Source organism: Leuresthes tenuis, unplaced genomic scaffold, assembly GCF_036924035.1.
Source record: "Leuresthes tenuis unplaced genomic scaffold, fLeuTen1.0.hap1 SCAF_6, whole genome shotgun sequence".
NCBI classification, from domain to species: domain Eukaryota; kingdom Metazoa; phylum Chordata; class Actinopteri; order Atheriniformes; family Atherinopsidae; genus Leuresthes; species Leuresthes tenuis.
In genome coordinates, this window is record NW_027325360.1 from 3467230 (window position 1) to 3493414 (window position 26185).

Consider the following 26185-nt stretch of genomic DNA (forward strand, 5'->3'; position numbering starts at 1 on the left):
AGAGGTTTCTTCCTGGTTCTGCCAGAGGTTTCTTCCTGGTTCTGGTTCTTCCAGAGGTTTCTTCCTGGTTCTGGTTCTTCCAGAGGTTTCTTCCTGGTTCTGGTTCTGCCAGAGGTTTCTTCCTGAGTCTGGTTCTGCCAGAGGTTTCTTCCTGGTTCTGCCAGAGGTTTCTTCCTGAGTCTGGTTCTGCCAGAGGTTTCTTCCTGGTTCTGCCAGAGGTTTCTTCCTGGTTCTGCCAGAGGTTTCTTCCTGGTTCTGGTTCTGCCAGAGGTTTCTTCCTGAGTCTGGTTCTGCCAGAGGTTTCTTCCTGGTTCTGGTTCTGCCAGAGGTTTCTTCCTGTTAAAGGGAGTCGTTCCTTTCCACAGTCCCTCAGGCTCAGGACGGGAGATTGGACTGAAGACAAGTTTCGGTGCAATCTCTTGGCTTCCTTAGCTAGGATATTATTATATGAATTAATTGGATTATGATTACAATGAATTGAATTCCAATTGGCTTGAATTGGACTGTATTACTTAAGTGCCTTGAGATGACAGTTGTTGTAATCTGGCGCTATATAAATAAAATTGAATTGAATTGAATTGACTGATACAAGAACATATACACGCGAAGTTTGAGAGGCTTAAAGGTGCAATGTGCAACCTTTGAAAGGCCACCGTGTGTCGCACTAGAGCAGCTAAGTGAAACCTGGAGGTCAAACTGACAACAAAGTACCACATCTGGCACTTTAACACACCGCAAAGACAACATCAGAGGAGGATGTATGAGCTACATCAGCTCAAGAAGATAACTTTGAGGCGTAGAAGGGAGCAGCGGACGACACATTATTCAGTATGAAACCACCGAATAGAAACAATGCAATATCTACAGACCTCCACCTGTGTTTCAATATGAATTTACAGACAGTGGTGTGAAGATTAACCAATAAGAACACGCATATAATTTCTCTGATGTCATGTTGTCGTTGCTTCGTGTGTCTTCTTTGTTCCTGCTTTATTTTGGTAGTCACTTCCTGTCACAGTCTTATCGTCATCATCCTAATTCTTTTCACCTGTGCATCTCTTACTGTATTTATACCCCAGCCTTTGTCTTGTTTGTTGCATGTTCGTTTTGTCATTCGTTCAAGCAATTATTTCAAGTCTCGATCTCACGGTTTTTGACCGAGGATTTTCCCAGCCGATTTTGTGCTTCTGCCCATCTTCTCTTGCCTGCCCGTGTACCAGAGCTTGGAATCAATAAACCGACACTGATTTTGGAATAGCATCTGTCCGAGTCGTGCATTTGAGTCGTGATAATAGGTAAAAACATGACGTGTCTGACAAACACGGTGCACAAAACAGCATAAAATCTTTGTTTAGGATGGGCAAAATGTGCCACCGAGCAGGCGTTATGCTAACATCTGGAAATCATTTAGAATTTAATAAGAAGGTAAAGAATACTGGACACAAGTCTAACTTCTTCATCTCAGTTTTTAAAGTCGTCGCCACACACTTTCCACCACAGAACGGCTTTTTGGTCCACGTGACATCATGGCGTGTGACGCAGGCCTCGCAGGCGCCACTATCTGTCAGAACTGAACACTCACCTTATGGTGAATCCCTGGATGCTGAAACGGCTAAAACCAACAACACCACACAAGATGACTGCATTTACAATAAGTTAGGGGAAATAAAACGAGGAAAAAACAAAGAAAAAAGCAGACAAATCAATGCAGGACGTACATTAATGAATGATTCATTGAGTTAATGAGATTAAAGGATAACTAGAGAATGTGGCCCCCCTGCAGTTGCTGTAGACAGAAGACACCTAACAGAATATGACCAGGTTTAGTTGATCAGTAACACACTTTTTAAAAAGGATTTTAATCTGGGCCATGTGTGAAATTGATGCTGATTGTATATTTCAGTGTCACCTGTTGTAAGATGGTCGATAACCTTTTAAAAACCTTCAAACTTCCAGGATTTTGGTGTGAAACTGCTAAAACTGGCCCGAGTTTTTGTGATTGGCTCTTTTTTTGGTTTCTTGGTTCACTTTTGCACTTTTCGCCCTGCTCCCTGTTTAATTTTGTGGTATTTAGGTTGTAATTACTCTCTGTGCTACACCTGGTTTCTGCTGCTAATTGCCCCACCAGTTGTTAATTTCCGCCATCGTTCCTTCAGTATATATCCTCCTGGTTTTCCTTTGTTCCCTTGCCAGAGTTGTTCCGTGAGTCTCTTGCAGTTTCTGTCATTTCCGTCAGTCGTTTCTTTGTTTCTTCTATTTTTAATCATGGCTTTGCTTGTCCTGCTCCAGCCTCCTTTGGTGCGTCGGCTTCAACTTTGAGCCCAAGCAAAACCGTTGTATTGTTAGAACTAACACAAGTTTGATGCTTTCTCTATTTCTTTCTTTATTGACTTGTCTTGTAGACTTACATACTCAAAATGCAGGTAAAATTGGGACCAGGACAGATAAGAGGTCTTTCATTGAAGCTCGAATAAGCTGACAACTGGAAAAGGAGCTCAAAAGCTCTGCTGTATCTGCAGGTTCCAGGCCATGCACAGCCTTATATATGAGCTTTAACAGCCTCAGATTCATTCAGAATCTTAGTAGTAGTAATTATAATGCTTATTTACGCAGCTCCTCTTAATATGAGAGTCTTAAAGGCTTTTATATACATCAGAAGACAAACAAAGTTGACATTTACAAGCTCTGATTTAGATACGTTTACCTCCTCTCTGAAAAATGTGGATTTGTCACCTGGACAGTTCACTGACTCAACCAAACCGGTGAGATGTGTTCAGTTTCAGGGAGACATCTGTGATGAATCAGATCAATCACGCTCTTTATATGTTCATTGTGTTTGAAAAGCGTGTTTTTGATCTTCATCGGATTTATTGTCTCATGAACCTCCTACAAAGTCTTTATTGTTCACGGACTTGAAACTCTAAAGTAACCTGCACCGCACTGGCTTTTGTCATCACTTGAAGTATATGAGCAAGCCATCTCATTTTCCCACAGATGGTCTAAATACATTCCCCCTTCATGGGATTTTTCTTTACAAGTGGTGGCAATGTTCCAACGCATTACAGCAGCTCTCAATTAGGAAAGAAATTAGGATTCAAGTTGCTGCCAAGTCCGAAAATATACACGAGTCTGCTTGAGTGAAAGAAAATGCTGTCACATAACATGCTGATTAAGGTTGAAAGATGTGTTACTTTAAATCACAGATACTCCAAAAAACATAGAAAGAAAATGTGTTTAAGCAATAGAAATTGTTTTAAGATGCTCGGTCTTTGCAACATCATCAAACTTATGTGAGTATTTAACTTGTAGGACTGACTTTCTCTGCTCCCAGAGGGGGGGTGTGGACCTAATAAGACTAGATATTTTCCCTTTCAATATGTAAATTCAATTCAATTCAATTCAGTTGATTTATATAGCGCCAGATTACAACAAATGTCATCTCAAGGCACTTAAGTAATACAGTCCAATTCAAGCCAATTGGAATTAAATTCATTGTAATCATAATCCAATTAATTCATATGGAGCCAGTTAAAAAATAATGCAATAATAATAGCTAAGGAAACCAACAGATTGCACCGAAACTTCCCTCCTCGGTTGGTTCACTTCATATGGATTTGATATAATTGTTACATGATTTATTAATTTCCCCATGCTTTGTCCTGGGTATGTACATTAAGACCATCTTCAGTTGTGTCTATTATTCCTATTATTTCTATACCTTTTTATCTTTTTTATTTCACTCTAATCTTCAGTTGTGTCTATTATTCCTATTATTTCTATACCTTTTTATCTGTTTTATTTCACTCTAATCTTCAGTTGTGTCTATTATTCCTATTATTTCTATACCTTTTTATCTGTTTTATTTCACTCTAATCTTCAGTTGTGTCTATTATTCCTATTATTTCTATACCTTTTTATCTGTTTTATTTCACTCTAATCTTCAGTTGTGTCTATTATTCCTATTATTTCTATACCTTTTTATCTGTTTTATTTCACTCTAATCTTCAGTTGTGCCTATTATTCCTATTATTTCTATACCTTTTTATCTGTTTTATTTCACTCTAATCTTCAGTTGTGTCTATTATTCCTATTATTTCTATACCTTTTTATCTGTTTTATTTCACTCTAATCTTCAGTTGTGTCTATTATTCCTATTATTTCTATACCTTTTTATCTGTTTTATTTCACTCTAATCTTCAGTTGTGTCTATTATTCCTATTATTTCTATACCTTTTTATCTGTTTTATTTCACTCTAATCTTCAGTTGTGTCTATTATTCCTATTATTTCTATACCTTTTTATCTGTTTTATTTCACTCTAATCTTCAGTTGGGTCTATTATTCCTATTATTTCTATACCTTTTTATCTGTTTTATTTCACTCTAATCTTCAGTTGTGTCTATTATTCCTATTATTTCTATACCTTTTTATCTGTTTTATTTCACTCTAATCTTCAGTTGTGTCTATTATTCCTATTATTTCTATACCTTTTTATCTGTTTTATTTCACTCTAATCTTCAGTTGTGTCTATTATTCCTATTATTTCTATACCGTTTTATCTGTTTTATTTCACTCTAATCTTCAGTTGTGTCTATTATTCCTATTATTTCTATACCTTTTTATCTGTTTTATTTCACTCTAATCTTCAGTTGTGTCTATTATTCCTATTATTTCTATACCTTTTTATCTTTTTTATTTCACTCTAATCTTCAGTTGTGTCTATTATTCCTATTATTTCTATACCTTTTTATCCGTTTTATTTCACTCTAATCTTCAGTTGTGTCTATTATTCCTATTATTTCTATACCTTTTTATCTGTTTTATTTCACTCTAATCTTCAGTTGTGTCTATTATTCTTATTATTTCTATACCTTTTTCTCCGTTTTATTTCACTCTAATTAGCTTAAAAATAATGTTCTGTGAATCTGAGCTGAGCTTGAAAGCAGTAAATCCAGACCCAGGTAGGACCTCTATGCTAAAAGCTACTGATTCAGAACCAGTCCAAAATATTCATGTGCATATGCCTCTCATTTAACGCAAATATCCATCCATGATACATAATTATATCAGTCTGAGAGCTACAGGTTCTGGGCCTGAATCCAGTCCCTGTTGTGTTGTTTCTTTGTCCAGGTGAAATCAGGCCAACGATCTTTCCAGATGAATAGTTTTGTTCTTGCCATCTGGCCCTGATGCAGCAGCTGTTGGCCCGTTTTGTAAGGAAGCTCTTTATCACGAGTACAGATTATCTTGACTTCCGTGCTCCTTTTCGATAAAAATGCATAAACCCTAAATAAAAAAAGGGTAAGGGATGTCATTCCAGTGAACTAATGCTGAGCTGGCGTGTGCATGGGGGCTGTTTGTTGCTGTTTGACGTAGGAAACTCCGCCACATGTGCTGCACACATACAGATGTTTTGTTCATGCAATTGATTTGAAGTCGATAAGTGCAGCAAAACGCATCAGATTAGGCCGAGAAACCTTGTGTTGGGTTTCATATTCAGTCAATCTGAGCGATTCGCCCCCCTTCGATGCCACAGCTGACGAACCTGTCAAGGTCAAAGTTCATATGCTTCAGAAATAACACTGAGATGGGTTTATGCACTCAGCCCTAATGCCAGTGCAGGACAGCCTTAAAGTGCAGTGCCACTGATGGAGGTATTTGTCCTGAAAGAAAGGCTCTTTGGCCACTCCCCAGCTTCTCGTTCTTTTCCAAAGACCAGCATGGAACCAAACGAATGCCGAATTAAAGGCTTCCTCAAGGCCCTGCATGTTTTCCATGTTTCCCTGCTCCAGCACACCTGATTCAAATGAATGGGTCGTCCTCAGCCTTCTGCAGAGCTTAGAGACCTGACCCATTCATGCAGGGTGCCTTGAGGACCAGGATTGAGAAACACTGCTCCAGTTGCCAATTATGAGAGAAGTAACCAAAACTAAATGATAGAAATGAAAGATGGATTGAAAGATGGATTGAAAAACTGATACATTTTAAATGGAGTATTAATTTAAAACTGATTTGATGAAAACCGACATTACATAATGAAATGGGAGCCATGTTTAATCGATTTCATAGTGTTGCATTCAGTGTTCATCAGTCACATCATTTCAGGAAAGTAGCCTCAAATGACAATAAATAACTGAAAATATAAAGTACTGTTCACTGAAATGCTTATAAACTGATAATGGAAGAGAAGAAAGGTACAGAACTGGGGAAATGAAGCGGTAAATTGTTGGTTGATCTGGTTAGGATGCCTCCTTGGAGGTTTTGGAGGTTTTCTAGGCACAACTAACAGGGAGGAGACTCCAGCAAACACCCAGCACTCACTGGAGGGAACATACATCCCATCTGGCCTGGGAACACCTCTGGACCCCCAGGAGAAGCTGGAGAGAGTCACTGGGGAGAGGGATGTCTGGGTTTTCCTCAGATAAGAGGAATATAATGGATAGATGGACATTTTATTTTAGGCAGGTTTGCTTTGATACGCAACTGGGCTGTGAATTAATCATTTATCTGTCCACCATGTTCATCATATCTTTGTGTAGAGGCATCTCTGCTTAACAGACTATTGATTGTATCGCTCCTGATTTCCTGATTCCTGATCGATTCCATTCCCATCCAGAAGTTTGCAATTCAGTTTGATTTCGGATTTGAATCAATATCGATCCAAATAATTCAGTTTCCAACCTGGTTTGATGAGAGGTTTTAACAGATATGAAAAATAAATAAGTAAAGTAGACTTTTTGGTCCAGTATCTGTCTCCAGGTGCTGCTGTTGGTCATCTTTTCCCTTTTCCTCCCAGGCAGGACATGTTCATCCGCACACCGTCTGTCTCGTTGTTCATTGTTATGAGCATATGTTATGCTCAATGATCTGATTTAAACGTTTGGAAAGAGAAATGCATCCTTCCCTGGCACTTCAATGTCTATTTAGCAGATTGTCTGGTGTTTTATGTGATTTATCTTTCTTTTAATTGGATTTCTGTTTCCCTGGAGGCCCTTTGAGGCCCTTTCTTAGCTGTTGATTGGCAGCTTGAAGATGCACAAAGTGTCTAATTGTCTCAGAGGCTGAGCTCCCAGTGCTGGTGGTCGGGGCTTTTCTGGCGGCGGCGCCTCCTTCCGGTTTGCTGCATGTTTTGCACCTCAGGTTTTGGTTGTGCTGTGGGCTGATTTGAGATGTCTTCTATCCCTTTACCCCACTGGTAAGCCTCTGCTATACTTTTAACAATTTTCACAACTTGTTTTTATGACCATCTGTTAAATGAATTTCATATTTGGATGGAGCATGTCTCCTATTCTAAGTGAAACATACCTGAGCGGCTTTTATTCTTGATGTTGTAATAGTTTCTAATCACTTTTCTGACTCCCAGGGTGGCATTGTTGGCATTTTAACTGACCCACCTCTCTGGAGTAGCTGTGCTCGCCACACTGATATAAAAAGTGATATCAGCTTCCACAGCTAATGCTCAATACAAAAGGAACATGTTGTTCTCTTTAACTCAGTTTGATTATCTTTGGAACCTATAATTCATGACTTCAGTTGGACTTTTGTCTCTATATCTCAATAAGTGTTCAGAGAGCTGCTCTTTCATCTTGAAAACAGGTAATTTGAAATCAATCTAACAGCATTGCATAAGCAGAAGGAAATTGTGCATAAGTCCAGTGACTTTGGACTTTGATCTGACTTGTTGGCCTTGAAGACTTCTTTGCCAAACTTCCAGACTCAGCTGCTGAGCATGAGTGATGTGTGTGTTCCTGAGGATCCACGCTTGGCGAAGCCCAGTGAAGGGAGGAGAAATCTTCCTGTAGTTTAAAGGGACTGAAGCGGAGTGCAGCACAGTGTGAACGGGATATCAAAAAGCTGCGCTTGGCTTTGTTTGCCCCACAGTTATTGAGGCTGTTATCTTACACTTTGGAAAATGTTTCTGGTGTTTTAAAAGAATTAATCACAGAAATTCCCCTTAAGGCAGAAAATTAACTTTGATTTCTGCTGCAGACGTCACATCTTAAGATATGTGGAAGCCTTCATCCTTTGAGAGGATAATGCTTTCTTTATTCTTCACTCTTTTATGTCAACAAATCCGTAATCAACAAGGAATTATTTTACGTGGCTAGGAATTTCCCAGTTATGAGGTTTTTATCATGTTTATACTGGTTTTCTGTGCTGGAGTCTGACATTAAATGTAACCTGGTTACTGTGCTTTGTTTGATTCCTTCTTCTTCTTCTCTTTTGTGTTTATGGAAAATCTGTTGTGCTTTTGGTTTGATTTGTGTTTTTAAAATGTCTTTTTTTTCAGATTTCTTCTGATATTTTGTGGTTTTCTGGCATTTTGTTGTGTTTTTGGTCTCATTGATCTTTTTAAAATGTACTTCTGAAATGTTATTTTCTCCTAAATGTTGCGTTTTTGAAGTTTTCTTCTTCATGCTTTTGGTTTCGGATGCAGACCGATCGGTTGCAGACACTTTAGTTTAAACAAAAATTTAGTTTCAGATACTTTTCTGATCACAACAAAGAAAATGTTTAGCATTATAATTTAATTAATTCATCATTTCAACTCTTTTGTTTTTAAATATTAATATCCAGGGGTTTGGATTAAATAATCTGGTTTCCTTAGCTGAACAACTTCTTTCCTTTTTCTTTTAATTGGTTTTGCATGAATTTAACTAATTTGCACTTTAATTTGACTTGATTGAATTATCATTATATTACTATAAACTGAATTGTAATTGGCTGAAGTACCTCGAGATGACTTTTGTTGTGTTTTCACAACATGAGATAAGGAAGAGTGGATAAATTAAACTGAAGTGAATCATTTTTGGTATAATCCATCCCCAAAGATGTGAATCTGCTTAAATAAAAAATAATCTGACATTGCAGTATGATTGAAATCTCCCAAATATTTACTAAAATGACCTTGAATTGAAACCAACATGGGTATAAAGTATTGGAAGTGACTTTTCCTGAAGATGTGATTGATTCCATCCAGCTGCAAAACTAACCTGAAGCAGTCTTTTAAAAAGCCATTTCAGGACCGACAGCTCAAATGACAGCTTAACACAACTTTATTTGTTCCACAATGATGAAAGATTGAAGAACGAATGATTGAAATTAATAAGATTGGAAGGTTTTTTTTCTGTGATAAGACTCCGGTGCAGCATCAAGGCGGATGTGACACGAACTGAAAAGAGACTGACTGTCTGAGAGAGAAAAGGCAGCAGGAAGACCACAGCAGTGATGGGGAGTAGCAAAGAAGTAGAGGAAGGTAGGAAAAGGGTGAATGAAACTAATCGGATCTTCCTTATTGAACATTCACTAAAGCTTCATAAGAAATACGAACCTGACATTTTCAATTTGAAGCAAATAAACGAGGCTGTGTGGCGTTGTAAGCTACATTGGTGGAGGTTGTGATTCAGTAGAAGAAGTAGCTGCATGAACTGGAGACAAACCTGAAGGAGGAAGATCAATTAGAACTTATCTGGGATGTCTGTCCGACCTGTTGAGTTGTTTGGAAACAGCTGGTGAGTCATATCCTCCGGGCTAACAGTGTAGCATGCTAAGCTAAGGCAGTCACACAGAAACATCATGATAGAGAAAAGTAGTACTAAATACAAAACTTATTCTCGGTTAAACATGCCTACATCCATATTTCCAACAAAGTCAACAACATAATATTGAATATGACCACTCAACACCATTGATTAGCATTCTGTAAAGGAAGAAGCAAAAAATAGGTCTTACCTGAACAAAGCTCGCCAGACAGAAAGAATATTCGAGAATATTCCAAGAACCAGGGGCGAAGCCACACCCCAAATGATCCTACAGCCAATGAAAACAGTGGAATTGCTGACGTCCAATAAAGGTTGAATACGTGCTCTTTTCCTTTCGTCAGCAGTTGTCATGATCCTGTTATCACACATATGGCCCGGCTGATGTGTTGAGAATAATGGGAACATGGGAACATGGGTGTAATATCCAATATCTCTAATATTGACCATTTCAAACGGGAATCGCAAAGTTGTCACCATTCCTGCAAATGCACATAAAGCCTTAAAACAGTGTTTCTCAATTCCGGTCCTCATGACCCACTGCCCTGCATGTTTTCAATGTTTCCCTCCTCCACCACACCTGATTCAAATGAATGGCTCCTTATCAGGCCACTGCAGAGCTTGATGATGAGCTGATCATTTGAATCAGGTGTGGTGGAGGAGGGAAACATTGAACACTTGCAGGGCAGTGGGTCATGAGGACCGGAATTGAGAAACACTGCCTTAAAACATCTCAATCAGTCATGTATTTTTTCTGTCTCCATGAACCTTTTCTTATTGACCTTTTTTGATTATGAATAAAAAACCTACTATTTACTAGTGAAAGACCCAGAATAAACTCCCTGTTTTAAAATTTGTCAAACGGTAGGACAGTTCAGAGGTGTATTTTTCCCCTTTTGTTGCCCCAGTAAGTGCTTGGTGCCGTAGGACAGTGCATAAGGGACTGACTGGAGTGCGTTTGGTCACGGTCGGGAGATAAAATGGCGCTCAGTGAAAGACTTTGACTCCTTGATGTGGTTCTGACAGATTTTGGTCAACGATGCAGCTCTAACTCAATTACAGATAACACCTTTTATCAGCAAACCGTTGATAATTTGGTCTTTTCTTCCACACCAGTGGGTCTAGGAAAAGATAGGAGAGGTACTCAATGCTGTTTGGTGTTTCAGGGCGGTCTGGTGGTCAAATAAAGTGTCCGGTCGTAGATTTGATCCCCTCCACAGCCAATGTGTTCATCAACCACCATGTTTTCCTGAGCTGAACACTGAGCCATTGTCCAAGAACACGTCAGATGTGGACGGGGAAAGTCGCCTTGTGTTTTATGGCAACTTGGAGCAGAGAAACTCTGACATGTGATATATACACTGGAGCCAAAGCCTCTAACAAAGTTATCTTGGCGATCTCATGCGGCAGCTGACCCCCTAAAAGTCCTTCCCATGTCAATTCCTCCACATCACAGGTTACTCTGCTTGTCATCCCTAATTAAGGGGTTTAGTCAAATCATACGCTTCCTGTATTTACAATACCTCTTATTCAAAGTCTTTGCACAAACCCTGAAACTGCTGCCGGAGAGACAAGTTTTCCATTCAGCTGGTTATGGGTCCATGTTAGCTGCACTTCTCAAAACAAAGTCCACATGTGTCCATTTAATGCAAACCAGACTTGTGGATGAAAGCGACCATCCTCCTCTGATTGGCTGGGTGTAGAGGCATGAAACTTGGCCCCTGGAGGGGGTTGGGGGACGCAGAGGGGGTTATTAGTGGGTTTGAAGGCATTAGCTCTTATTCTTTTCTGTTGCTGTGAACCGGTCTGACCCATGACAGGCCGGCCACAACAAAAGGGCTGCAGGGGTGAAGGCGGACCAAATCACAGCCAGAAAAATGAGCTGTTGTTGCTAATCTTGGGTTTTCATTTAAGGATGTGATGCCTCAGCATCCTCTGTGGTCATATAATGAGTTTTCCTGTTTTAGAGCTTTCATCAGATCATCTCAGTTTCCTGCAATTTCTGCGACTAAAAAAAACGATGTTGATGTAGTGAGTGATTCACAGTTTCGTTCACAAGAATAGTTTAAATCTGTCGCAGATCCAGTTACGCACCATCTTTATATGACGATTTGCAGTGTAAAAGGGGCTTTTTAATTTAGGTTTTCTAAAGTTTTCTGCCAGATTTAAGTGATACTCAACAATTTGGGAATTTGGCAAAGCTTTTCATCATATTTATCAGTAATTAGAGTTTGTGTTTTCTGAAGCTGATTGGTGTAGAGATCACTTGAATTAAACATATTGTGTTATTGCGTCACTACCAGAAGCACCAACTTTTAGATAGTTTAAATTAACAAAACCTGTCGTGTTTTCAACTAGCAAGAAGGCTGTGAGCAGTCCGGTGGGCCTTGAAAAGTCACTTCCAGGAGACTTCTAAGGTGAGTTATTTTAGAGCATAAAATAAACTCTCCCCACATGATAAAGGCGCTCATTTATCTTCTGGTTTTAGCAAAACAAACACCGCAATTCCAAGTAAATAGTTGTTATTGTTGTAGATTTTCTGTGCAAAGATCATTTATCTTTGCATATAAATCTTATTGCTGGTGGCATTTTCCTTTGGCAGGGGACCGACCTGCTGTGGCTGATTTTGCTGAACAGCATGCAGTCAGATGACACTTAACACCCAACAGTGACTCATATATGTGGTGCCACACCTGGCTCGGTGGTAAGCTAACAGACAAGTCTGCAGATTTCTTATTGTGGAGTAGAACAGCGGCTTTGTGCAAAGTCTACAGATGGTCAAAATACCTCCAAAGGCTGCTTCTAAGACTATCTGGTGTCATAGTTCTCCTTCTTAGCTAAACTTGCAAGTTAAAAGCAAAAGTCCTTACGGGAAAAAATTTATCGTTTCTTTTTTTGTGTTAATTCCTTTAAAGTTCTGTTTAAAGCGCTTTCATCCCAGTTGTTGAATTGCACAATATAAACCAATTTGCTTTGCCTTGCCTTGCTAAAAACAATACAATATTTGCCTTTGAGAGCTATTTTGTATTTAGTGCATGTCTCCATTTAAGGAATAAAAATAAAAATAAATAAATTCATTGCAGGGGAGCAATTACAACAACTGTTAGCTTATTTTTCGTAGAAGCTAGCATTCGACAGAGAGCGTTCGTTGGGTCAATTGATGCTTTAGTGGCCCCTGCTGGACCACAGCAGCAGTCTGATGCATGAATGTGATCCATGGTCAGAAGCTATTACACTGTAATTTCTTAATTTCAACCGGCTGATCAGAGTTGACCGTCCTACGCTGCTCTTATTGATTATCTCTAACAAACTGTATAATACCTACTTATAAATACCAAAAAAAGAATTACATTTCTTTTATTGACCAAAAGACTCGGCTCTCTCTCTTAAATGGACAATCTTAAGGACAAACTATAGAAGTTGTTGGTGCATAACAGGGCTGCCTAAAATGATATATGTCATAATTATCAATTGAAACTTGAAAATGAAGCTATCAAAATGATTAATCCTTTAATAACTAGGCTTTTTGAGTTTTTTTGTAATTAAATTGCACTTAAAATAGAAGACAAGAAACTTTAAAAATTGTACCGATACCAATCTACATTAAAAAAATATATAATAATGATATTATCACATATGTTCATAACAATACTGATGTTTTAGTCTTTTATTACCACAGTTATCATCAATACAGGTACATTGTGACAGATCTTGTGCAAAGACTAAAGGAAAATACTCATCATCACTGTGTATGGAGGTCAGTTGGAATAAATACTGGCCTGTTTATTAATCTTGAGTTATAAAAAAATGTTTTTATTTAAAGTATAAACTCAGGTTCAAAGACAAGACTCAACACAGCACATAAACAACAAGAACACAAATCACACAGTCCAGTTTGATTACCCCATCTTCATTATATCATATATTATCTGGAGTTCATTATAAGTGAATAAAAAGAGTATCATAATGAACACCATTTTAATGTGTTCTTGGCCCAACAAATTCTAAGATGTACATTACATCAGTGGAAGTTCTCATTGTTAAATCCTTTTTTTCTCAAATATACCTGTCTGAATAACCACCAAAGGCTAAAAAACCCACCTCCAAAATGTATTTTTTATCTATATATGGTTTTGAAATGAGTAAAATGAGATATACATGTTGAACCTTTATCATGACCTTGTCCTCAGTTAAATTTGGACATAAAAAGTAGTTGTTCTGCCCCTGCTTCAACCCGCCTCAGGCTCTATGATATGAATGTATTCGAGTGCAATAAATTGAGCAGTGAGTCTCGTTAATTGATCCTTTCGACCTCTTTGTGTTTTGCAACCATCGTTTTTCTGCTGCTCCATTCGTCTGTGTCATCTTCAAAGTAAACAGGACTGTATTCCATTAGCAGGAACACGCGTGTGCCACAGTTTGGACCCCTGGCTGTGCTGATAAGGTAATGTGTTTATCTTTTAAGACAAAAAAAGTCGATGCAACCCTCACAGTAAGAAAAAAACACTGAACACGAAGGCCCACATGTACATTTCTCTGAAGAAATGTGCTGATTGTGGCCGAAGAGCTCAATCATAATGCCATCTGTACCAGTTTAAGGCTCCTTTGTCCTTCCTTGGTCATGTTTTTTTCTTTGTTTTTATTGCTAGCAGACCTCCACTTGTATTTTAGGCTTCCCAGTCTTTCATATTCCCATCAGATCCCCAGATCCTCTTTGGCCGCTACAGATTTTAAGGAGTCAGACAACTTGTCACTGCTGTTTTTTACATGCAGCGACTCAGATGCAAACATAACCTGATGTGAACTGAAACTATCCTGCATTCTTCACTGACATCTGCTGGTAAAAACTGAAAGTTACAGCGTTTTTTTAAACTAATGTGAATGAGAACACAATAGTTTTTTTTATCTTTCAGATAGTCTCTGTCTTCAGAACTCTGATCTGGTCGATTGTTTCTAAAACCAGGAAAACAGCCCAGAAGATTTGAATGATTTGATGAGGGAGACATCATTCATGTCATACTATTTTTACAGCTTGTGAAATGTTTCATGGGTTCTGGTAGTGGTGAAGGGATTATTTTGTACATCACTTCACTGCTGCAGCTTAAAAACTTTCCTCAGGGCTCAGTAAAGTTTTATCTTACTTAATTTACAACAACACATCATAACTTTGAGAATATTTAGCTATATTAATTTAGATCCACACGATAACTAGTCAGAGTATATATTTTTTTATGGAAAATCATTGTTTTGTGTTCATTCTGAACGGAGAAGTAAAATGGTTTAAAAGAGGAGTGAATTATACTGGAACTAATTCAATTCAATTCAGTTTTATTTATATAGCGCCAAATTACAACAATTGTCATCTCAAGGCACTTATGTAATATAGTCCAATTCAAGCCAATTCAATTCAATGTAATCATAATCCAATTAATTCATATAGAGCCAATTCAAAATATAATATCCTAGCTAAGGAAACCAACAGATTGCACCGACCGTCACTAAACAGAGTATTTGGGCTATTGGTCATATTTGAGTGGGCATAGATAAACATAGAGCTGGTTTTCACGTTAACTCGTGTTGTTCTAACATTTCACACGATTGCCTTTAAGCCATCCTTCAGTTGCTTTTAATTTCTTCCAAGCAGGCAGACTTTCTTGTAATCTGTTAATGTGATTTTGAGCAAAAGCTTTCTGAAGGTCTTTGACTCATTTTCAGTCCTTATACCTGAACATTTTGAGAGGGATCTGTTTTTTGAGGACACCCAGGAATCATTTGGGGATAAAACAGGCACAAAACTCAAGGGATGAACCAGTGTTGTGTCGACACAGAACAGACAACTTAGCAAAGAAGCCATTTTAAATTGGATCTTTAGGCACTTTGTCACAAAGACACATCATTTGTTCCCATTTCTTTAGTTGCATCTATGAAAAACAGCAAAGAAAACACAGTTTGACAGAAAATAGTTTAGAACTATTCCTGAAGACTAGTTAAAGAAATGACAGAAAGCTTGTCTAATAGGGTCCAGGCTGTGTTGGAGAATAAAGGAGTTCAGACCAGATATATTTACTTTTATGTTTGTACATGTTTTAGTAACTCTTTGCATCTTTTTTCCCCAGTTTTTCTGTAAATCTGTAAATAAATGAGTGACTTTTCCACGATACTGTGTTTCAAAATCTTCTCAAATGTTGCTCAGCCCAGTGTTGGTCAGTGTTGGCCTCATACCTCAGAAGTTTAAATAATCTTAACTTAAACCACACATTCAAAGTGAAAACACATGGTTACAGTCGTGTTTGCTTTGTTACTTCCATACAGCAACACACACGACAACAGACACATAGTCAGTTTAGCTAAAGACAGAAATAAGCAGCAAAGAAGCTAAACGTACTTTGTCTTTCATTAGATTAAGTTTAACAATAGATTTAGCATTGTTGTGTTAGCCGTCCTTTTGGTGAATAAATTAACTCACGATTATCAGGCGTTAGAAAGTTTGTCCCAAAAGTCCAAGTTGCTAATGAATGTAGCGATATAAAATGGATGGATTGGATCAGTCCACACACTGTTGAGCCTTTATGTGTTGGTCCCACGAAACAGCTCAGAGGCCTCTGAAGTGAGATCTGGCGCCCAGATGTTGGTAGCAGATCATTTACGTTGGTGCCTCCAGGGATTAAACCCGTTTCAGGACATCCGCCAACACCCTGTCACTGCTTCGTAGTTTGTGTAGTCGCATGTGGCGACCCGAAGCAGCTCAAAAGCCTGCCAACCACTCATCTGGCCACAACAAATGTGCCCCATCAGTGACCTTAAGGTCTTTAACAGCCTGTTTCTCCAACACCCAACATGTTGGCTATTAGAAGAGATGGCTCACCCACCATCTAATTAATCCTAGACCTGGACACATGCTGCTGACATGCTCTACGTTATCTGTGAATATCCCTGCAGGGGAAATTAAAACACATAAAAATCTGCTCCTTAGAGTTTCTGATGAATGTTGCTGCATATGAAAATAGCAATTGGGTTTTGATTAGATCAGTCACCTTGCTCCTTTCCCCCAATTAAGGAACAGTTGTCGAACTTTGAATAGAGAAGTTACAAATGTTCAAGTTGTTCTGGGGGACAATCTAAGCATATAACACTGTTATGTGTCTGTAATTGTTATTGTAAAATCATCCACACAGCAGTGTCTGGGTTTTATTCATCCTCTCTGAGATGTATTGTATTACTGGTTTATTCCATCCCCACTGTTTATCAGAGAGTAGTAAAGCAGCTCATATTTTAAAGATAAAGCTAATATATTTAACATTGAATTCCAGTTAAACTCTCAGATTGATTCCACTGTGTGAAGCCTAGATATGTTGATGTATAAAGTAGTGAAACACTCAAATAAGGCTAAAATAGAGTAATTAAATGAGGATGATTAAATTAATCTCTCTTGTAGATTTTAAACCAGAGATTTATGATTTTCTTTTAAAAAAAGAAGATGAACAACAAAAACAAAACCGTTCATTTATTATCACTAAATTCAATTTATTATCAATCTAACCTTTACCCAAAAGGGAGATTTTTAAAAGTAGACCCTGAAGGCAGCATTCAAGAGAAAGAGCGTAGTCTTATATTAACAGTTTATCTAATTCATTTCCTATTAAATTGGCGAAGATTTCTGGCGGAATAATTAACTAAGCGGACAAAAAGAAGCCATTTGATCATATCCAAATAAATTTTCCTGATGAGTCGATGGATAGAAAAAGATGATGATCTTTATCTAAACATTTTCGGAGCAGTCCATGAAGGCAGCATTCCTTAGCAACTACCATATATGGCAACGACTAACGGAAAGTAGTTCATCCAAAAATTTCGATTCCTCCGATAAAATTATTTCTAAAATAGAAAATCCAACGAAAGATAAAACCAGAGACCTGAAGAAAATATCAGAACAGAAACTTGCAACTATGGCAGAAGAAAACAGTTACGACCACAAAGAGAAATCCTTATTGTTGGTTCAAATTCGGTATCTGGAGGAGCAGTTGGAGAGGTAAAACTGCACAAAACCCTGTTTAAACAGTCACATAAATGTAAATATGTGTAATAATTCACCTCCTATTTTACAACATTAGAGTATTTCATATCAGTTAGACTAAATAAATTCTGTTAGCCTAGCTACTGTAAGGTCTAATGTTAGCCGATGTTAGCACCCGATTAGCTTCTATTTTGCGCGTTTTGAGGATTTAGATTGAATAAATACATAACAGATTTAAACAGGTTGTCATAGTAAGAAGGTTTGGCTGTGTTTCATGAAAGTTTATGTCCTGTTTGGTTTGAATATGTCTAAACATTTTCTTTATATTTTCTTCCAAGCTGCCAGATGTTCTTGTGATCTTTTAAAGTGGCCCTGAGCAATATTTCAACAGGTTTGAAGTCTTTCAAAGCTTTTGTTTGGACATTGGCTGCCTCTTCACTTACTTGAATCATTCAAGCAGAAAAAAGGCTCCAAACTCAAGGGATGAACCAGTGTTGTGTCGACACATAACAGACAACTTAGCAAAGAAGCCATTTTAAATTGGATCTTTAGGCACTTTGTTACCAGCAGCCTGTCACAAAGACACATCATTTGTTCCCATTTCTTTAGTTGCATCTATGAAAAACAGCAAAGATAACACAGTTTGACAGACAGAAAATAGGATTTCTGCAGCAACAAGGTGATTCCCAAAGAGCTATTAGCTGAAAACTTGGCATATCTCAGCATGGTGTGCAGTGTGTCCTTAAAACATTTGAGGAAACTGGACAAGTGGAGGACAAAAGAAGAAGTGTCAGGCCTAAAAAACTATCTACAGCAGATGAACAGGATCTGAAAGTGATGTCCTTAAGAAAGAGGAAAAAATCCAGCTGTGACCTGACAGGACCTGAGAGATGCATCTGGACCTTCAGCTGATCCATCTACTGTTGGCCCAAGCCTCATCAGAAATGGTCTCCATGGAAGGGTGGCTGTCAAGAAGCCGTTCTTAAGGAAGGGAAACAGGGAGAAAAGGCTGAGCTGTGCCAAATGACACAAGAAGTGGACTGAAAATCAGTGGCAACAGGTCTTATGTAATCAGACTTTTGATCAGTATTGCAACTGAACAAAACATCTGAAAGTAAAACTCAGCGACATTTAAAGTTCAAGCACCAGAATCGTCCAGTCGAATGGATCCAGTCCTGACAGGAATCATTCAGTCACCTGAACCCTGAATCTGCCGTATAGGTTTGGAGCTTCGCTCCTCCTCTCACCTTATTAGCGAAGCATTCACAATGAGTCTGAGCGCTCTCCCTGCTGATTAACAAAAGCATCAGATTCTCTGTGCATGTGTCTTTTAACTGCATCCCCCCCTGTTGTGTTTCATTGGCCACTCACAACCCGGCGCAGCTGTGACCTAGATCTACTCGATGGGAACTCAGGCGGGCTCTGATGTCACCTTTGCTCTCATGGTCCTCCAGCCAATCACATCGCCCAAGGAGGGATGAATCCTCCCCAGAGCCCGGACCTCAACATTATTGAAGCAGTGTGGGATCATCTGACAGAGAACGGAACAAAAGGCAGCCCACATCCAAAGAAGAGCTTTGGGATGTCCTTCAAGAAGCCTGGAGAACTATTCCTGAAGACTCCTTAAAGAAATGACAGAAAGCTGGTCTCAGAGGGTTCAGGCTGTGTTGGAAACACCTTTTATGCTGTATTTACATTTATATTTGTGTTTGATTAAAAAAACTAATTGCACCTGTTTTCCTGGAACAGTTTATATTCATTATAATTTGTCGGTAATTTTTTTAGGTGTGACCAGCTCTGAGCAGCTGCAGCCGGTGAAAGTTTGACATTATTGATTAAAAACTGACGTAAACAATGGATCAATTATCCAAATAGTAAATGTTATTAATGAATTGTTAGTTGATTGATTTAAGACTGATGGAAACTGTTTCAGCATCGATGAAGTACAGGTAATTTCTGCAAAGATCTGCCTTTAATGTCCCTCCTCCTGCTGCAGCTGCCAGCTTACGTGTGATGAGCTGGAGAAGGAGAATAAGGACCTCAACCAGCAGTACGACGCCTTAGAAAAGAGCGAGACTGAAAAGATGGAGTCTCTGAAACGCTCCGTCGTTGCCCAAGAGAAAAGGATGGAGGAGTTGTTGGATCAGCTGGAGACTGAGCAACACACTTTCAAACATGCCAAAAAGGCCCTGCAGCTGAAACGCAGCACGCTGAAGCAGGAGATGCAGGAGACGATCGACAGACTTTACGCCTTGAAAATGACGCAGGGTGAGACTGAGACACCTCACATTTGGGCCTAACGTGTCCTGGTAGAGAGACTGAGAACAGTCTTTATTAAAGACATCGATTAGCTGCTTAAAACCACAGCAGCTTTTAATGTGAGCTTCATATCAAGCTTTTCCCTGTCGCACACATCTGGGTTAATGTCAGCTTCATATTACCAAAGAACCACTAACTTCTCTCAGTTTAAAATACACTTAAGCTTTATAAAGTTGTCAGTTATCTCAGTATTGATCATTTCCCAGTGTTTCAGGCAGTTAGATCTATTTCATGCCTCAGCATTTCTCCAGTGCTGATGGTGTTGTGTATGCCTCCTGGCGTATCCGTTTGGGTGGATCCGGGGGTTTCTTTCTTGTTTACGCCCCTCTCCTTCCTGCAGCTGTGCCTTTGGAGGAGCAGGAGAAGCAGCTGATGCACCTGAAGCAGCAGAAATCGGACTTGCTGTCGATGGAGAAGCAGCTGGCCATTAAGAGGGAAGAGCACAGAGTTCACCTCCGGAGCCTGAGGACAGCGTTCGATTCGGAGAGGGAAAAGTAAAGACCGGGACAGAGTTAAACCGACAATTATCTGCTTCACCTTTTCATGCTGGTCGCACCTCCCAACGCAGAGCAAGCCTTTACCCTTACTTTGTCCTGTCCAACAGTACTTTTGAGAAGTTGCAGGAAGAGATGGAGACTTGTGTGACGAAAAAATCCTCACAAGTTCTGAGGAAGGAGAGGGCTCAGCACAGCAAACGGCTGAAGCATCTGCAGCTCACACAGACTCTGGCTGCCAGCCAGCGTGAGGAGATAGAGGCGCTGCTCGCCAGCGAGACTGAAATGCAGTGCAGCATGCGTGAGATGGAGAAGCAAGTCATTGAGAAGACCAAGGAGAGAGCCAGCTTGAGGAAGGTAAGGTTGGGATGAACATGCTGGCCTCAGCAGGGTCTGTCTCCTCTGAAAACCGTAGTTCTTGTTAACCCTCAAAGCACGTTATCAGACAGATATGTTGTTGTTTCTGTTGGAAAATTTGGCTTGACCCATAGATATTTAGATATTAAAGGCTCTTGTTTAAAGATGCATCATTTATTTATCTATTATTACCGTTTAAATGTGTATAAAGCCTGAAAGCTTTCACTAATACACAATGCAAACAGACAATTTCCCAGCTTTATCTCATTCAGGGTCATGGGGAGGCTGCAGTCCTAGCAGCTTCATCCTTCCATTTACCAGCTTCATCTCAGTTAGGGTCATGGGGAGGCTGCAGTCCCAGCAGCTTCATCCATCCATTTACCAGCTTTATCTCAGTTAGGGTCAAGGGGAGGCTGCAGTCCCAGCAGCTTCATCCTTCCATTTACCAGCTTCATCTCAGTTAGGGTCATGGGGAGGCTGCAGTCCCAGCAGCTTCATCCGTCCATTTACCAGCTTCATCTCAGTTAGGGTCATGGGGAGGCTGCAGTCCCAGCAGCTTCATCCGTCCATTTACCAGCTTTATCTCAGTTAGGGTCATGGGGAGGCTGCAGTCCCAGCAGCTTCATCCGTCCATTTACCAGCTTCATCTCAGTTAGGGTCATGGGGAGGCTGCAGTCCCAGCAGCTTCATCTGTCCATTTACCAGCTTTATCTCAGTTAGGGTCATGGGGGGGCTGCAGTCCCAGCAGCTTCATCCATCCATTTACCAGCTTTATCTCAGTTAGGGTCATGGGGGGGCTGCAGTCCCAGCAGCTTCATCCTTCCATTTACCAGCTTTATCTCAGTTAGGGTCATGGGGAGGCTGCAGTCCCAGCAGGTTTATACTCCAGGCAAATCTCAAATAGTAAATTCTCCGTCACGTATCGGCCTCATAAGCTCTGGGCTTCAAGTTTCGAAGGGCTAACATCAAGAACTTTTGCTTATTATCCACGTTTTACCCCCTTTAAGAAGTTTATCGTCGCAGTTGTGGAGCCACTGGTCAGACTTTCTCGTCGATGTAAAGATATCAGACAATGACCTGATCTAAATTCTTTCTTAGGTGAACTATATAACCACCGATAAGAATTTGCTCTTCTTAGCAAAGCAAAAGGCAAACTGTTTGACAGAGTTTCCACTTCCAAAGTGCAGCATGATCTATAGATAGAGTCTGGTGGAGATAAAGGTGAGAAATCTCAGCAGCTCGCTGAATATTTGCAACTCGGGTTGTGTTGCTGACACCCAGACGCACCCAAACCCTTATATGTTACGTATTTGTCCCCTTTAAGTCAAAGCTTTCCCGTGTTTTGCTGGTGGCTTTCTTTTAATGGCTGTTGTGGTTCATGCTGGGCACATGAGCTGCTCCAGATGAGCTTATGTTCAGAGTTACAGATTTAAATCGGCACCCTTAATTTCCCTCACTCCTTTCTGACAGCGTCCCAGATTACATCATCACATTGAAACATCTTCAATCAGAACTTTTGATTCTAACTGATAGTAAATCAATATTAAGTCAAAAGTCTGCCAGTGTATATGAAGTGAAGATTATTCAAAACGGTTCTCAATGCATCTGTGTTTACTGAGGTTTTGGAGGTGGTTTTTATCGGGATAGAAAAGAGAAATTAGTTTGAATAAAGGTCGTCTTAATCATGTGTTTAATGTTTAATAAAGTAAAATAGAAGAAAAATAAAGAGAAAAATGGCCCCTGTGTGTTATCATTCTCAATAAAACTACCGTATTTTTCGGACCATAAAGAGCACTTAAAATCCTTTAATTTTCTCAGAAATCGACGGCGCGCCTTAAAATGCGGTGCTCCTGATGTATGGATTAATTCTGGTTCTGCTTTCTGACCTAGAACAGATTTTATGTGGAGCACGGCGCTCAAAAATCTGTCAAAATGTTTTAGCACGGCCTTGGAAAGCTACGAAGCTGCACTGCTTGATGGATTGAGCATTACGGGCCACCGTAGTCACGATCCTGGCGGAGTAATACGATCTGTGCTCCAACATTAAGGTGTGTGCGTTCATTCATTCATTTTCTGTACCCGCTGCCCTAAAAATGGCTCCTTTTAAGAGACTCAATGCCATCAGTCACGCAGCACAACAAGAGAGTTGAATAAAGTTCGACTTTTCTGAGTTTTGTTTCATTTAATGCGCTTTATAGCCTGAAAAATACGGGAGTTTTCTTTGACTTAATCAAGGAATCTTTTTTATTTTGTTGTGATGACGTTATCTCAGTAAATTATATGTTTTTAGATGTTTTTCACCTCTTAGAAATGAGATTATCCACATATGCACATTTTAGAACTGCTTTTAAAGTAAAGTGCTTAAAAAGACTTCAGGGGGCATCCGGATTTGAACCGGAGACCTCTTGATCTGCAGTCAAATGCTCTACCACTGAGCTATACCCCCTCTGTGAGAGCTGGCATTTATCTGCACACATGAGCAAACATTGAGCAGAATTACCTGGGAAACAGCTGCCTCTTCTCCCAACATTTCCTCAAAAACAGGTGACCGGACGAATTGGAACATTTTATTTATGACTTCTGTCTGCGTCTGGGTTCTCTGAGCTGGTTTCAGTGAAGAAATGTGTGAGCTGCTGCTTTTTTAGCCTAAAAGGAAGAGGTTCGTTGGTACAGAATAAGTAAAAAAGGGTTTATGATTCAAGCTTTTTGTTCTTTTTTATACAGTAAGACAGAGAATGTGTGCAGGGCTCTGTGCTGCAGCTGCACTGAGAGCAACAGATAAAAGATAAAGTTATGATGTCACAGCTGAGGCTAACTGTTATCACACCGAATAAACACGAGAGGTTACTGAAGTATCTGTAAAATCATGCAGCTTCTCCTGTTTTCAGGAGGTGGAGCAGCTACAGAAGACGTTCCAGCAGCTTGTTGAGGAGAGAAATGATTTTCACAGCCTCCAGCAGACCTCATTGGTCCAGACCGAGTCCCTCAGGTAGACGTTGCATCATTTTACTGTCCATAGCTGAAGATCGGGAACCTTATTACAGAAACTCTCTGTCTTAGGTCTGAAATGAATGCGTTTAAGGTTTCTTACTGTCATCTATAAGATCAGGATTTCTTTATTTCAGGCTGCTGCTGTGAAATAGCTGAAAATAAGGCCTTATACCTGTTTGTGTCTTCATGTCAGTGCTCAAAGTCTTGAATTGCAGATAAAAATACACCATATTGCTCAAGCCCTTCAGCCTCAGACACACTTCAGCCTTTTTAAAGGAGTCATGACACGAGCCATGTTTTGGACTGATCTGCCTCGTCCTTTGAGTTTTTTGGTCTTTTCTATGGTCTTTAACTGTTTCTAAGTAATTCGATTTCAGTCGATCCTTAGTTTTTGCTCTGTTTAGATCCTGTCTTTACCCCTCGATGTTCTTAGTTGCCCGTTTGCTCCTCAGCTCCACTTTTCTCAGCAGTCCTTCTCTATTTAAGCTCCTTGGTTGCTGATTGAGATGGTTCTCAGTAAGTTATTTCCTCTCCCAGAAAAGTCTTAATCTGAAAACCTCAGAAGAAAGAAGTCAGTTCATCGGCTCTTTTCTGGGGTGCCTTTGCACATCTGAGAGAGGGAACGGATCATTTGTTGAGTGATTTGTTGTGTAAATAAAACTGAACTGAACTGAACTGAACTGAACTGAACTGAACTGAACTGAACTGAAATGCTCAAACACTGAGCAGCAGCTTTGAATGATGCTGAGTGTTCACACTGCCTCTGTTGTGTTTTCAGGAAACATGTGGATCTGGCATCTGAGGAGAGCCGTAAAAAGTCGGCCAACATCCGGCAGCTGGAGACTGAGCTGCAGGAGGAGGAGAACAGGTGTAGCAAGCTGGAGGGTGTGAAGCACGACGCAGCCATCATTTTAAGACACATCCTCTCGGTAAAAACCAACCCAGAGACAAAGGGCTGGGAGGATCGTCCAGAAAGAAAGGATGATTCATGAACGGGAGGTCAGAGATCCTAAAATCTCTGGAAAACCCCATTCTTAGTGGATGTTCATTCGGTTTATTTAGTAGAAAAATGAGAGAAAACTTAGCAAAACATTAAAAAAAATTAATTATAAGAGGAAACTTACATTTCTAAAACAAAAGCTGTGTCTGTGAAGTGTTGTGAGATCACATTTACATTTCTTTGTGCTTTTCTGTGCTGAGTATCGTGTGTTTTCCGTCTCTGCAGGGCACAGAGGAAGAGGAAGACAGTCAGTGGATGACTCAGAGGCTCCTAGAGATCCTGGAAAGTTGCGCCCCACAGACAACAAGCTCGACCCTCAGCGGCTTCTCTAAGAAAAGCACTGATGGCAGGAAGCTGCACACCTCTGGTTCTGAAGCAGTCAGGTACTGGAATCCCTCTCCATCGGTAGTGTTTGATTCATGAAGCATTGGATCAGGTTGTGAAGGTGGATCTTCATCAGTCGCTCAGACTCATCTGATTGGTCCCATTATCTCCCACACACTCATTAAATTTAGAAGTAGAAGAAGAATGTAAATGATTCAGATTTTTATTGATATTTGGAGACATCGGTACAAACTCGACACCAGTTAATCAAACTAAACTATCTCAGGAGTGTGATCGGAAGTTGGAGCATCTGCAGGAATCTGATCAAGCAGGAGGAAACTATGCAAACTGCAGTCAGAACATTTCCTTCCAGCAGCAGGTCCTAATGCAGTGTGTGGTGACAGCACCACAGAAACTAGACTGATCCAAAACCACAGTTCCTGGAATCCACATTTCAAAGGATTTAAAGGCTACTGACTTAAGAGAAAAATGTTATTTGATGCATATCGCTGTGTAAATTATAAACTTAGCATGAATTTCATCTTTTTTTTTAGGATTCAGAATCACAGGTTTTCAGTAAAAATGTGTTTAACTGCTTTTTTAGAATTTAAAATCCGTCAGCCGGCAGATATCCTGTGATGTTTGCTCTGCTGGTGCTGTTTGGCGTCTCTTAGGAAACTCAGAAGGAGGACTCTGAGTCAGGGGATGCCCAGCTTCATCAACCCGGCTGATCCGCAGGCAGGAACCTCCGACTCTGCAAGCTGCTGAGCCAAATGCAGTCAGCTGTAAGAAACTGTTTTTTACTCCAAACAGAGTCAAAATAAAGCTTTTATTCACTTCAAACTGCTGATTCTACATCTTACTGAAACTGAAACCTTTTATAGCGTTTATCAAAGGACGGATAGTTCACCCCCACGGTGGAAAATAACCACCTTAATAATGTGACGCCGATGAAGCTGAAACGGTGTTAAGATCAAAGCTTTAAACAGCGACGGCTTCAGCCGGAAACATTCAGCTGACATTAGTCCAAAGGTTCGATTCACTGGAAGCACAAATGTTTGGAGAAAGCTTCCAGAGGGTTTACAAAATAAAAGCTCATCCTTAGAAGTGCTTTACACGTTTTACACAAACTCCTTGATTCTTAAATT

General features: G+C 39.8%; 1 protein-coding gene and 1 non-coding gene across 2 annotated transcripts; one reads left to right on the forward strand and one right to left on the reverse strand.

The window, feature by feature from the left end:
• The first annotated feature begins 17484 nt into the window (after positions 1-17484).
• LOC140308985 (uncharacterized) lies at positions 17485-25837 on the forward strand. Its single transcript, XM_072386829.1, has 8 exons — positions 17485-17567; positions 19549-19820; positions 20212-20365; positions 20476-20722; positions 23611-23711; positions 24492-24642; positions 24939-25096; positions 25712-25837. The coding sequence occupies exons 1-8, from the start codon at positions 17485-17487 to the stop codon at positions 25803-25805; spliced, it is 1260 nt and encodes a 419-aa protein (XP_072242930.1). The 3' UTR covers positions 25806-25837.
• On the reverse strand, positions 23097-23168 carry trnac-gca (transfer RNA cysteine (anticodon GCA)). Its single transcript has one exon. It is a non-coding gene; the product is annotated as a tRNA-Cys (tRNA).
• Positions 25838-26185: the final 348 nt, after the last annotated feature.